This window comes from Siniperca chuatsi, linkage group LG9 (assembly GCF_020085105.1).
Source record: "Siniperca chuatsi isolate FFG_IHB_CAS linkage group LG9, ASM2008510v1, whole genome shotgun sequence".
NCBI lineage: Eukaryota > Metazoa > Chordata > Actinopteri > Centrarchiformes > Sinipercidae > Siniperca > Siniperca chuatsi.
The window spans coordinates 10,469,513-10,484,389 of NC_058050.1; the positions used below are offsets into that span (position 1 = coordinate 10,469,513).

Genomic DNA, 14,877 nt, shown 5'->3' on the forward strand with positions numbered 1-14,877 from the left:
TGACAGAGTCGCAGCAAGGACAGGATAAAAAGGGGTGCCATGGGACTCGGGGTAAAAAGGGAGGTAGGAGTACGCAGAGGCTCAGAGACTCAAAAGCAGGAAGAGTACAGAGTCAAATGGAGACCAGCGATTAAGATTGTGGGCACAAAGGATAAATGACGAGGACAGAGAGGGATTGTGGGCCAGTTTGTGTGAAGGGATGCAGGACGAATAGGATCTGAGAGAATGACATCCATTCAGGATGTAGGGCAGCGGTGTGTGTCTGTCGGTGTGTGCGTGTATTTTTTCTGTGTAAAATATGTGAAGGAGAAGGAGGCAAGGTAAAATAAATGGAACAGTTGAATCTCAGGAATCAAGGGGACAAAGGGGGGATTTTTTTTTTCCCTAGCAGGACTTTGGATCAATAGTATCTGTCACCTCGCAGCCCCAAGTTTGAAAGGCGAGACTGTACTCCCAAGCTGCGAGATCTGCGTTGCTTAACAAACCGCATTAATGACCCGCCATTGATCTGATCTGACGCGACCCCTTTGCTTTCTATTTCTTTCATTTTCAATCGATGACAGATGGATACGCCATTGGAGACAGGGATGAGAGAAGGAGGGGATAATGTCTTCTTTTGTTTTAAGGACAAGTTAAAACCGTCCCCCTCCACTGTCTCCTTCAGAGTCTCTGTCTCCTTATCCCATCTTAAGGATAGCACAGACAAATGATGGATGATTCTCTCTTACTGTACTTTCAAGTTACGTGCACTTTCTAGGACATTAGTTGTTTAAAATAAAATTATCTGCACACTGGCACTCACATCCAAGTTAGAAAATATAGTCTTCTTCAACAATTTGTGTGGCTATATGCATAATATAGTTTAGAATTTAAAACATTTAAATTGATTTGTTCATTGTTTTATTTTCTCTAAATATCTTATCACTTTAATAGACCCACAAATAAAGTCATAACATTATTTTTAATTAGGACATTTTTGTTCATGCTTCCCTCTTGCTGTGTTCTGATACAATTTATCTCAAACAAATTTTACAATCTCTTAGGGCAAACAATAAGTATTCTATTACGATCACCATTAGTGGGTGAATAAAAGATAGACACGATGAATACAACCCATTCTCTTGTAAAAAGCGAATGCACAGCAGGGGCCTGGGAGAACGGCAAAATCACAAGAGTAAAATGGATTTCAGTTACCTGAATTAAATCACTATAAATAAAAAATTAAGGAGCATATTACTGTGTCTCGCTATTTCTCCTTCTTTTTCATTTGTTACAGTTTTCTCTTTTTTAAATTCCCTGTGTATTTAAATAGCATTTTATTACGTGCTATAGAGACACACTGTAGAATCAAGGAGTTGAATATGATTATAATTTAGATTTCACTCTGTATGACTCATTTCTCAGATGTGTCAGACTGTAAATTTCTGTTAATTTTTTTATATGATTGACACTTGCATAATTATCTTACATAATATAACATAATATATCCCTCTAACAATCCCACCCTCTCCCAGTCCCTCCATCCCACCCTTCATACCTCTGGGCTGCAGTCTGGTGTGGTGGAGCCCCCATTGAAGTGGTTCTGGGCCAGAAAGAAGGGAGAGTTGGCCATGTCCAGGATGGGGTAGTTCACCAACACCACCTTACTGAAGTTAAACTTGTAGGTGAAACGCTTCCCTTTGGTTTTGTGCAAAATGCGCTTGTTGTAGTAATACCTGCAAAGGAGGAGGAGAGGATATCGAAGGAGGGATGGAGTGAGGGGCGAGAGGATAAAGGAAAAAGGAAAAGGTGGAAGGATTAATATAATGCTCACATCAAGGTTTTGTGTTTCATCACTAACAGAAAAACAAAAAAGTAAACAACTTCAGCGCTGTAGGGTGAGAGCTATGCTTATTTCCCACTGTTTTTATTCAAATCCTCCTTCCTCAAATCAATTCATGTCTGACTGCCTTGATTCAATACAATATGGTTCTTTATAGGGAGATTTTATTCAGCTATTAACAGACAAAAAGTCAGAAAGCTGAATCCAGAGGCCCCTTAAAATACAGTGAACATTACACTAAACAAACACTAACAAAAACAAAACAAAATGTTCCTTTCATCATGCACAAGACTATTTATCAATTCAAGAAATAATATAGGTATTAGATTCTAATATATATATATATATATATATATAATGAGAAACCAAGTGCATTTCTACTAAGTCACTGTTAAAGTGAAGATAATTCACTAAATTGTAGGATGGATGTGGTATTTAATTTGAATCATCAGAAGCAGTTTGGACTCTGAAACATGGTATCCAGCCTAGGTGATAAATGTAAATGACACTGAGAAACTGTCACTGTTTCCAACAGCATAGCACATACAAAGAGGTGGGACAACAAGAGAAGTCTCCATGGTAACGACCTCAGGCGTCTCCCGCTGGGCATGTCGAGCCGCCGTCATGCCAGTTTCCTGTGCCACCCACTGAGGTGTCACAATGTACAGTCTGCCAGGATGTCAGGTTGATCAGCAGTAAAGGCAAAACATGCAGCCATCTGGCTCAGGTAAAGGAGAGCTCAGGTGGGGGAGAGTGTGGGGGAGAGTGGGATGCTGCAAATTGAAAAACCTGCAGATGTGTTATCGCGAGATAGAAGTTTAAATCTCAGATGCCATTTGTTTGAGCACTTAGATTTCTTTGTTTTAAAGTGACCACAGTAAATGCACCAAATACAGAATGCATGAGACAACCTCAGCATTAAATACTGGTGAGCAACGCCTCATTATGCAGATGCACTATATCAACAAACACAGCAGCATGTAAGTCTCAGCATGTATCCACACTGGCTGCGCCCAGTGCAATGATGTGTGCGTGTTTTGCTTTGCGTGGCAATTGTGCCGTGGCCCTTAATTGAGCAATTAAGTAAGGCTAATTAAGAAGGCTAATTGTGGCCCCAGCCAATTCATAACAATTAGACTCTGACGACAGCCCCCATTAACAAAAGGCCAAAGGAAAGCAGAGGGCGGGGGGTGGGGTAGTGTGTATTTGCATAAGAAAACTGTGTGTGCGGTTGGGGGTGTAAACTGCTGAAGGTATGGAGTGTGAATAGTATTGTTTTAATCACCTTCGGCAAGTTTGGTGCCAAGCAGTTTCCCTGTCCTCCACTCTGAAGAAGTTCAAGCAATTTCAGACTGGGGTTTAATTTTGAAATCCCTATTGAATTTTTTATTTGGCAGCTCAGTGGTGAACTTTCCATTAGGATGTCCACAGATAAGGAGAAATTGAGGGTATTGACGTTCCCCAAGAAAAGCCCCACCTTTATCTTTCCATTAAACCAACATGAAAAAGAGAGACGTAAGTGAGGATTCAGTCCAGCAAGAGTAAACAATTTATGTAAACTGTGGTGTGATAAACATCTTGATTTATCTGATACCAACAGTGTTAGTGCTTGACATTCAACACATCTTGTACAAACACATACCTTAGTGCCCTGCTCAGCTTGTCATAGTTCATGTGAGGTTTGCATTTCCTTATCCCCCACAGCCGAGCTACCTCATCTGGATCCTTGATGACAAACTCTCCGTAGTCCCCCTGCCAGGCGATCACCCCCTGATACTCCTCCTTCTGCAACAGCTCCAGGATGAAGTGCCACAGCTGGATCTGTCTGGACCCGGGGCTCGACTCAGGCTTGTAGGCCCAGTCTGGGAAGGCGAACCCTGGACAGAGGGAGCAGGAAAGAGAAGAGGATGAGGTTAGGGCCTGTCATTTGTCCCACTGCTTGCCGGGGGGATCGCTGTCTGAATGACTAATGAGTGATGGAGGTGAGGGATGATGTGTTTAATATCACAGCACGAGCCTTGAGCAATGTTAGTCTGCGTTAATGCCCTCTAGCCTCAACAGATTGGTCAGTGGGATGATGACAGCTAGCTGGGAGAAATCTGATTGATGCTGCTCGGGCCTGAATTCTAAAAGCCGACTGTGTGCAGTATGAGTTAAGCAGCTTTTTGACTCATCCTAAAGTGAATCTGGACTAACTAGCCTTGTAAAAACATTAGACATACAACCAATTACTACCAGAGACTGAATTTGTTTACCAATGTGCGTGTGTGTGGTTGATTTGGAGATGGATTTTAACATGTATCACTGTGATTTTGATAATGATGGTTATGTTTTATCATAACTGAATTTGCTTGTTTTGGCTTTCTGGTTACACTCAATTTACACACGTGACCTGGGTCTAGATTTAGAGATATGTTTAAAGATATCTGCACATGCATGATTATTTTCATTTTACAAAATACATGACTTTAGGCAAACCTGATGCAACAAAGAAATGATGCCCCTTGCATGAGCATAATGGTGGGACTGACCTGGCGTCCAGAGTGCGGGCACCGGGGGGAGCAGCAGATCACTGACGCAGTTACAGTCCATGCCTTCACAACACCTGAAACAAAACAAAAAGATGGCATAGAGGGAAAAGACAAAGTCAGTAAACAATGATTACTTGACTTTTGCGTTTATATTTGAATATTCTAAAAAATTAAAACCAGAGGAAAAACATTTCATAGAAACATTTTTGCTAAAGCCAGAGTCAGCTACCCAGCAGGTTTATTTTAGTAAGCTGAAGTTGAAGTTGAAGCATGTAAACTTTGTTGAATACAGAGATATTGCATAAGGGTCTAAGGGCGCAATATGAGTTCAAAAACATACCTTAAATCGATGTGAAATATGGCAAGGTTATGTTTCATATGTCTTTGGTAGAGATCAAGTGTTTGATGGATGTTATCTTGTGTGGCCACCTGAGGCTTTGTCTGATGCAACATGGTGGACATCCCTATAGTGCATTTATGAACAGGAGGAATTAAATAGACTTTTGAAAACCAAGTTAAATTTGAGCAATATTATACATTAAAAATGGGACTTTTTAATATATAACATGGCTTGGCTATTCCTTGGTGGAGTTTTTAAAATAAAAAACTAAACTAAAAACTTAAAAAAGTCAAAGACCTCTATGTGCAGTTACGTTCAGGTACACTACCATTAGCTACAGAAACTGGTAGGTTTAATGGTCTAAAAGAGGAAAAGCTTTGTTTGTGATGTGATTTAGGTAGATTTGAAGATAAAATTCATTTTCTGTTTTTTCGCTTATTATATGATGCTTAGTCTTCCGTTGATGCGTAGTCTTATGTTGGCTGGATTCTTGACACAAACAACTACTACTACATTGGTATGAAATGACTGAGTGTAAAATATGTAAATGTCGGTGGTGGAAGAAGTAATCAGACACATGCAAAAATTACGACCATGTAAAAATACTTGGTGTAGCTCTGCAAGTAAAAGTACGAAAGTACCACCAGATAAATGTACTTAAAGTCATTATGCATTTTATATATTTTATGTTTATTATTATTGATGCAATAATGTGTAAGTAGCATTTTATTGTTGCAGATGGTCGAGGTGAAGCTAATTTTAATTGCTTTATATACTGTTGGGTAGTTCATTTATAACAATGCATCATGTTTCATAAGGTCATTATTTATATTGAATATAAAATCTTGATCTGCAAAGTAATAAAGTAAAAGTACACTCAGTTGCCATTATAACCTTCATCAATGTAGGATTTATTTTGTGGTTGTTGCATTAGACTGCATTAGTTTTACCTAGCTGTACCTAATAAACTGCCAATGGAGTGTATAAAGTAGCATAAAATGGAAATACTTAAAGAAAGTACAAGAACCTAAAAATTGTACTTAAGAACAGCACTAGTAATTATAAAAGTAGTTTTTAAATAATATTTGAAAAGACAGAAATCAGCTCCAGGTTATATTATGTGACCATTTGAAAGTAAGTCAACGAGTATACTGATGTCCAGTGAACACTTCCATGTTTGATATCACAAATGACCAAAATGTGCAAAATATACAGCTGCATTAGACAACAGCGACTAAGATTTCCTTCTAAAACAATAACTGACTCAAATCTATAATAACGGAGATATTTTAGTTTAGATATTTTTCATTTTGCACCATTTTTACAAACACAACCGAGCACCCTGAGCAAAGCACTACAGGTGTGCATGAAAGCCTTAAACAAACTGTTGATTTCCAATCCATCACACTGCATCATGCTCCTTTTATATGCGAGCAGATGATCTGAACCTGAACATCATAAACAATAATGTGTGCATGTATGAGTGAGGTTACCTTATTAAATGACAGCTAATAATGGTAATGTCTCCTAAACAAATGCATATAGACATCAGCTGACAGGAGAAGGTAAGGAGATTTCGGTGTTTCCATGACAAGCGAGGGGACTATGAGATGGGATCTAGTTTTGATATCACAGTTTCATCAGGGTTGTTTTACAAAGCTCAGATGGAAGAGATGCCCTGCTGCTACACTGGTATCTTTAATGCTGGCTTCTCTATCTCTCCCTTCACTCTCTGCCTCTATTTAATTATGCTCTGTGAATTTTGGATTTTCCCTCCAGCGTTGAAATGGAACGTGAATTATTAAGGTGTGTTTGTATAAATTATTATTGCTAACTCCAGGCATTTCTCTCTCTCTCTCACTCTCTGACCCACTCTCTCTATGTTATCCATCTCTCGCTCGCTCTCACCCTGCTTCTAGCCTTTGGATTGTGGCCCCCTCTCACTCTCTCCTCCCTCTCTTCATCTTTCTTGTTTTCAAGTCGCTCCTTCTGTCTTCGAATATAGAGTTGGCATTCATCCTATCTCACTCACATATTTTTTTTCTTATCATTCATGTTATCATTTCTTCATCTTTTTCTCTCTCCATCTTGTGTCTCTGCCTGCACTTGTTTTCCCATAATGAGTCAAAGTTATCATGAGGGTTCAAATAACAGCTACAAGTCATTTTCATGTGGGATTTTTCCACAAAACTGAACTACACGTGGCCTGTAACAAATAATTTAGTTTTGCAGTGTGCCAAAAAACACATTGGCCTAGGCATGATTAGAAACTGCTGTCTTTCAAAATGCATGTTCTTCCTTTAAAATGCTGATATCTAACCTGTACACCTGACTGAAGGCCTCAGCAGAGATTGGTATGAGTCTTTAAAAAATATGATATTCTTTGTGTTCGAGGTAGTAATCTATAAGTTTCCTCTTCCCTGTGGGCTACAGGTCATCAATACTGTATCAGCTCTTTCATTTGCCACATTCTCGTGGTCCACTGCATGTATAAGCTCATCTCCTCCGATGATGATATATATGTGCGCTCCTATTTGTCAGTGTCTCTCCAGCTACCTCTTCATACTACCTACGCACCGCCTATATCTATATCCATCCTCCCCTTTCCCATCCAACTGCGTATCTATACAGGTGAATCCTCCTTTCCTCTTTCCCACCTCCTATCTATTTACACACACCTACCCACTGTCTTCTCCCCCTCCCTCCCTCCATCCCTCCCGCCCACTCCACCCATCTCCTTTTCTCTTCCTCTCCTGCTCTGTGTGTTTTGCTTCGGCGCAGTAATTTTCCGTTTGATTTCGGAGGTAATGCATTTTTTACAAATCAAAGAGGAAGCCAGGCTGGCCCCTCTCCTCTTCCTCCTCCCCTCCCTCCCCTCCCTCCTCCTCCTCCTCCTTCCCTCCCTCCCCAGTCTCCCATTCTCGCCTCCCTCGGCCCCCAGGCCAGAGAGGAGATAAAGGAGCCCCCATCATTTCCTTGTTAGTTTTGATTTGGGCAGCGCAGGGCTTTCAAGTTCCCCCCATCACCCCCAGAAACATTATAACTAGCAGCCCAGGGAATACTGTTCCTCGTACGCACACACTCTTACACACACATGCATGCATGCACAGACTGTCAGATACAGACACTCACAGATTGTAATGGATTGTACATGCACAGTACACACACTGTCTCAAGCAGATATGCAACAAATACACAGGTATTCAGGTAGCACACACACACACACACACACACACACACACACACAGAGTGAGAAGCAGCACACAAAATAAGACATGGAGCCCATAGATATTGACTGAATCAATATAGACACACTAACACACATCTCACTGAGCTGAAAAACAGAATGCACTTTGTTTACTGAAGATGCTGTGGTACTGATCGAGTACAGAAATGTGCGCAGACAAAAACACAGATGCACAGAGCATTATTTTGCACAGAGCGACTGTAGACACAACAGTCCAAACAAAGGACCTCTATCCCACAAAAGGCCACCTATAAAAGCCAGGGTGGATGATGGATCACACAGTTACCAGTGACAATGGTAAATGCATACAATAGGGGCACCGGGTTATTGTACACAGTCACATCTTGACAATAGCATCTTCACCGCTCAAAGGAAACCTCAGTTGTGCTCATCCACATGTTGTGGAATGTAGGCCTACACTAGTTTTAGCAAACACTCATTCCTGCTGCAAACCCTCTGGTGTGTTGATGAGTCAGAGGCTTTTGATAATTCAGTTGAAAGAGTGTGCTGGTATTAGGGACAGTTTTTTCTGTGTCTTTAGGACACTACAAAGATGCAAGGACTCACACACTTACGTTGGGTCAAGGCTGGTCAAGACTGAAAGGTGCTTCTGTTTTGGATGTTATTGCTGCGCGACTTTCAAACAACCATACAAAGTCTCAGAAAGGTAGTGTACAGTGGGTTTTTACACTGCTGCATCTGGAAAGGACATTGATGAGAGCGGTGAGAGTGAACTAAAACAGTAACGTTGGGACCACAACACCAAAACAGTGAGCTAAAAGAAGCTAGAATGCTGGGGATGAGGGTATGATGCGATCCCCCTTGTTAGCAAAATGACCAAAATGCATCCCTCTTGTTACCCTCCCATCCCCTCTCTCCATCCCCAAGTAGCAGAGAGAGTGCAGGGGCAGAGGGGTTGTTTAGTTGAATATGTTAGTCTAGTCTGCCTGACTCATTGATTCTTTATCTGACTGAGGTTTGTGCAAGTTAGAATATATGGCCCCGACCATGGCTCTGAAATATCAGTAGCCTAACTGTGCTGTGTATTGATAAATCCATGGCGCTGTCCGTGGTGCTGAAGTAACAGATGGATTTGTAATTGCGCCTTTTTCTCTCAGTCCCGCCCTTCTGTCAGTTTCGTTTTGGATCTAAAATATTCACTAAACTATATACCATAAATACTCAATTCTATACTATATTGTAGCCAATATACTCCTTAGGGTAGTTTCACCTTCATGATCAAAGTGACAGGTAGCAGCGTGTAGTTGTGGAAGAGCGAGAGGATCATAGAGACACACTGGTGCCTGTTAGTATTCCTATAATATTTCTATGATCATTCAGTAGCATCTGTGCTGCTGAAAATACATCCCCAGACCAAGCCACCTTGGTAATAAAATATTTTAGGGGAGACTACAGATATAGTTTTTACTATCGATGTTTGGTGTAACCTGGGAGTGGGACAGGTTTTGTGACTGAGGAAATTAACCTGCACTGACTGTACCGCGCTCAGCTGCTACAGTTACATAATTGGAGGTAAAGTTTATACCATCTAAACCGTGTGTTTTGAAAAATAAGCATTATTAAAATGCTTAATGTCCACATCCAGTAAAAGAATAGGCCTACACAAAATATGTATTTAGCCTAATAGCAGCTCTATTAAATCGAAATTATAATCGCAATTACAATATCAAGAATTAGGCTAGGCCTATATGATAATCCTGCAGTCCTATTATAAAGTAGCCGTACAGAAGCAGGTTCGGGCGGATGCGGGTCTCTCTTACTCTCTCTCGTGTAAAGGAGCACAGCAGCAGACGGGGGAAAGAGAAAGTGCGGCAGCAGCATGACAGAGGCTGGGTCAGAAATTAACAGAGCTTGCCCATAAACTTTGAATGCTTCTTGAATGCTCATAAACTTTTTTTTTTGCTGTTCTCACTTGTTATTTTTAAAATAAAATAAATCTTTGTGCCGCAAAGTGAGTATTTATTTGACAATATAATGTAATAATTATACATTATTTCAGAGTTTAGTAAATGCCCCTAAAAATGGGGCAAAAAATAGTCTACCTTCCTCCACCCTCCATCTCTCCTCTTACGTGTGTGGGGGGTGCTCCCATTGGGTCACCCCCCCCTGTTAAAAATTAACAAATAATGGACTGAGTATAATTCAAATTCAAAAGAGTCTAAGAGTCAGAATTTGATGAGTTTCAGGTGTTTGGAAGAGATCAGTGTATGGATGTGTATTTTGGAACATAACATCTTCCTCCCAAACAGGACTGATTGATCCACACTGATGCAAGTTTGCAACAAGGCTGGTAATCTATAGGACAGCAGAACTGGTATACGTGTGGAGCCAAGGTTAGTAGGCCACTGACGGGAGTGAAAATGAAACAGTGTGAGGCATATACTGTAGTACCAACTATGTTTTGAAATTCTGCAGAGTGACTGGGGTAGAGGAAGGAAGGGGGGCAGCCTGACATTCAGGCAACATTATGTCTCCAGTGTTGTCTAAAGAAGGAAAGAGTGATGGGTCACGATATAAAAAGATAGAAAAATATGAGAAGCATGAAGAGTCTGGCCTCTCCCGCTTTCTTTTTCCACTAGATGAAACGGGCTCTGTACATCTGTCTCATCTTCCTTTTTTCAGTTGCCCCTGAAAAAGGCCCAACTGAACCCTCTCTCTCTCTCTCTCTCTCTCTCTCTCCCTCCCTTTCTCTCTACTTGCCTCTCTCTCTGTTCCTCTCCCTGGTTAGCTCTGACACACTGGTCAGCCTCAGGGTGGAAGAACAGAGGGACTCTGCTATGGGTTTGTTAGAGGAGATGGAAAGAAGGACAGAGGAGAAATGAGGAGGGGAGAGAGAGAGAGAGGAAAGAAGGAGGAGGAGGAGGAGGAGGAGGAGGAGGAGGAGGAGGAGGGGGTGGGTTGGCCAGGAAGAGGGAAAAAGAACCTGTCCATCCAAATGTTAAAGAGAAAAGTCAACGCTGAATCAAATTTTATCACTGCAGTAGACCTATAATTCTTCTGATTTCGCTAAATCTCGCTAAATTATAAAATAACATTTCCAATAGGTCATACATAATGAATAATGAATGATTTACCTTTTACATGTCAAATCATACAGCATAATCCAGAGAGTAATATACTGGTGAATATCTATCTAGCCTGCATCTTCCCACAGAAAATTCCTTCTCCCATGATATGTATGACTATGAGATATAAGTGATGAGATATATGTTTGTATGAAACATTTTAGACTCTGTTGACTTTTCATTAAACTAAGAAAAACAATGACTAAAATCCTATCATTACAACCTTATCCTCGACAACAACAAATTAACCTCCCCTAAGCTTAACTAAAATACATTTTATTAACATAACAACCAAAGAACTCACCCAAAACTTAGTTGTCCTTGTAGTTAACTGGTTTGTTTAAATGTTGCAAAAAATAGGGCTGTCACTTTTTCTGAATGAAATATGATATAAAACTATTACACAAATTACAATGGAATGGGAATAAACTGGATTAAATATAAGGCATTAAATGGGCACTGATGTAGTTTTGGTTTAAATATTTTAGTGTTTAATTTTATTTTACATGTATGTCTTTTAACATCTTCATCGACTATGTTAGAAATAAGTGTTCTCACATTGTTATCACTTGAATTAGTGTGTTTTGTAGATCCATAAATAAATCAAGTCAACTCGCTCAAAATTACAGTAAAACAGTGACTGCTGAAAACACTATAAAACTAATTTGTACAGTGTTTAAGAGTCACAGAGCTGCGTTCACTAACACTATACTGGTCATATTGCAACTTTTGTTGCAGCTAAATTTCCACGTTTGCACCTTTGCACCATGAACTCTGTAAACCCACCATAAAAGAGTGAGAAATCAGTGCAACACTGTAATAGGAACAGACAGCAGTGCAGTACTGTCAGTGTATTTAACCAAGATATATAGTTGCAGGAGTACTGAGGCTGTGACTCTGCTTGTTCTCCCACAGAGCACCCATTACTCCACACTGCAGGGGCAAAGCTAATACTGAATCCTTCACACCGAGAGACAGGCTATCACCTGACAGAACCGCCACAGCAGAATATCATTCAGTGAAATTCAGTTTGAAACATATACTACATGTATCAGCAGGTATAGTGATTGTGAGGCCAGTGTACTGTTTAAAGTAGCGAGAACAAGGACAGAGGATAATGGTTCAGAAAATATGTTTTAAAAAACTCAGCCATATGACAATTGAGAATTATTAAGTCCATAATTGAAATAGCTGAAACTTTTCCACAATAAACTAAACTGGTCCGATAACAGACCTCAGGTTCAAGGCTTAAAGAAAAAGGCTAGCGTTATATTACAACACATCCCATGAAAAGACCGACAATGTGTTAGTCAAGCCCTTTCTCATTCCCAGGTGGTCAAATACCAACGTTTTGTCACGCCCCTCTGCGACTCATACAGACGCACAAGGTACCCTTTAGAGACACACTGGGCTGACAGAAAGCCTTTAGGAAGTCAAGTGATGTAGTATAAAGATCGAGAAAGTCCGCATAGGGAGGATGTCGGGATGGATGGGTAGGTCAAACAAACACAGGACTTTTACTCATTAGACTGAGGTTTGTGTCCCATGTGAAACTAAAAGTCAAAGTTGACTTATTTAAAGTTTTAAGTTACATAACGTTACACACGTGACTTACATGTCACATCACTTACGTTAGGTAACGCACTTATTTTAACCCAAACCATTATCTTTTCCTAAACCTAACCAAGTAGTTTTGGTGCCTAAACCTAACCAAACTGCGACCGTTTCACAACGTTAACCACATGTTAAAAAGGCGTCTCATACAGATGCTGAAGGGTACCTTGTGTGTCTGTATGAGACGCAGAGGGGCGTGACAAAGCAGCGTCAGTATTTGACGACCTGGGATGAGAATGTGTTGGTTAGTCAGTCTTTTAATAGTTTTCCGACTTCCCTGCCCTTCCCCTACCAATTTGTCTCTACTGAAGATGTCAACCTTTAAAACTGGGTCACAAATATATAGTTTAATTTATTAAACAGGCTCAGTAATTTCTTAAAACAGCTGAGCACTGTAGTTTTTAGCAAATGTTACCCAAACAGGAGCAAATTGTGCATTTGTTTGGGACTATTTTCAGCTGTGAATTAATACACATTTGGTGGCCTGCTGAGTGTTAATGGCACCAGAAGGGAGCATGAGGTATTGATTCAAAATAAACTACAGTCCCCATGTTCATTTTAATGACGGAACCAGTGTGGTTCATTTATGTGTTTTTAATAGTTTTTGGACAACAATTGGGTTCTATGGCACAGAGGAATATAGGCCCACCTTACTTCATTGTTGGTTTTGGTCTTTTCATTGAAATTGTTGACAACATGAAAAATATAGAATACCACCTGCCTTATCCTTTAAAAAGGCCAGTTTTAGAGACGTTTTAGAGCTCTAATGATTCCTACAGTCAGGTGAAGTTGAGACTGCTGCTCAGGTCATAAATAGGCTACTGTAGCTTTTGATAAATAAGGAAACTTGTTTTTTTTAGACTTTTATGATAGGTGGAGAACTCCAACAAGTTTAAGAGGTGAGTGGAGATGAGGATGTGAGTGCGTGAAACGGTATTAGTATGGTATGAAACGCCAGCCTTAAGAAAATAAGGAAAAGAAGGGGAAAAAAGGATGAAGAAAAAAGTATCAATCGATAGGGTTAAATTATTCATCGTCATTAATTATCGATCGCTTGCCGCTGCCGGCTCGTCCGCCTCGCGCCAGAGTTGAAAGGAGGGAAAGCGGCTTTATTAAAACCGGCTCGAGCCTCATTGTTTCATGTCCCGCGGCAAAGAAAAAGCTGTAGTTTGGCTCTGCCCGCGCCAGTAGAAAAATACACACACGCACTCACACACACATTGCTCCACCTTCCTCCTTTGCGTTCTCTCTCTCTCTGGGCGCGCGGGAGGAGCTTTGGGGAGCCTCGCGCGGTGTTCACGGGGCGGCTGTGTCTCGCGTGGATCGATGAGGGATCAATGGCTCGCGCTGACTAATAGCCAGAGAGCGCCTTTGATCTCGTGGCTGAGAGATCAAAACCTGCGCGAGAGGGAAGCGAAATAGGAAAAGAAACTGCGCCGGCGAGCTGACCTTCACACACACACGTACGCAAAACCCACGTAGCCTACACACGCGCGCAGCTTTTAGGAATTTGACTGCAGGATATCCTATCACCAAACAAACTATGAGAGATGCATTACTAACGAAACTTCTGGCGAATATACATAGGACACATTTAGAATAATAACCTATCTATATATAGGCTATAACAGAGATCCTCCACACTCTTCGTCACACCACAAACACACACATAATAAAACTCCAATAACACAAATCCTAGACGTACAGCATATAACTACACGCACGTGCACGCGGGCACATCACCTTGCTTCCTAGTCCATGTTGTTGCTCTTGATTTTGACTTCCCCAGACAAGGTGATACAGTGAGAACAAGGAAACCATCTGTTGTTTCCAGGGAGCAGATGAGTGTCCTATGGGCTCAACTTCACGCCTATTGAGAAGGAAGACGTGTGTGTGTGTGCCTGTTTATGTGTGATGGAGAGAGAGAGAAGAGGTGGTGGTTTCAATATCTAAAAAAGACCAGTTTAAAAAAGTGCAACAAAATTGTCTTAAAATGGAGATAAGTTTGTTTAGGATGTGAAAGCAGGTTGCTTACAACAATTATAATCCTGTAATGAACTTCAAAAGGAAACTGTAAATGTATGCAAGCCCCCTAGGAACATCAAAGTGATAATAACAGTGATACAGAGGTCACTATAATTTACTTCTACATGCTGTGTGAATATTATAGCAATGTTGTTGCTTCCTGTTTCATATGTAATGTTCTGTTTAGGGTCCTGGAGACCCCGGACCCCTTT

The 14,877-nt window shown here is 40.7% G+C and overlaps 1 protein-coding gene across 8 annotated transcripts in view; it reads right to left on the reverse strand.

The window, feature by feature from the left end:
* The window catches only part of erfl1 (Ets2 repressor factor like 1), a 98,560-nt gene that overhangs the window by 4,640 nt on the left and 79,043 nt on the right, over positions 1-14,877 (reverse strand). For all 8 annotated transcript variants that reach the window (XM_044208788.1, XM_044208787.1, XM_044208792.1 and 5 more), the window contains 3 exons: positions 4,354-4,427; positions 3,465-3,699; positions 1,538-1,715 (listed from right to left, as the gene is read on the reverse strand). In XM_044208788.1, the coding sequence (XP_044064723.1) occupies positions 1,538-1,715; positions 3,465-3,699; positions 4,354-4,414 (474 nt within the window). In that variant the 5' untranslated portion in view covers positions 4,415-4,427. The remainder of the gene's footprint in view (positions 1-1,537; positions 1,716-3,464; positions 3,700-4,353; positions 4,428-14,877) is intronic.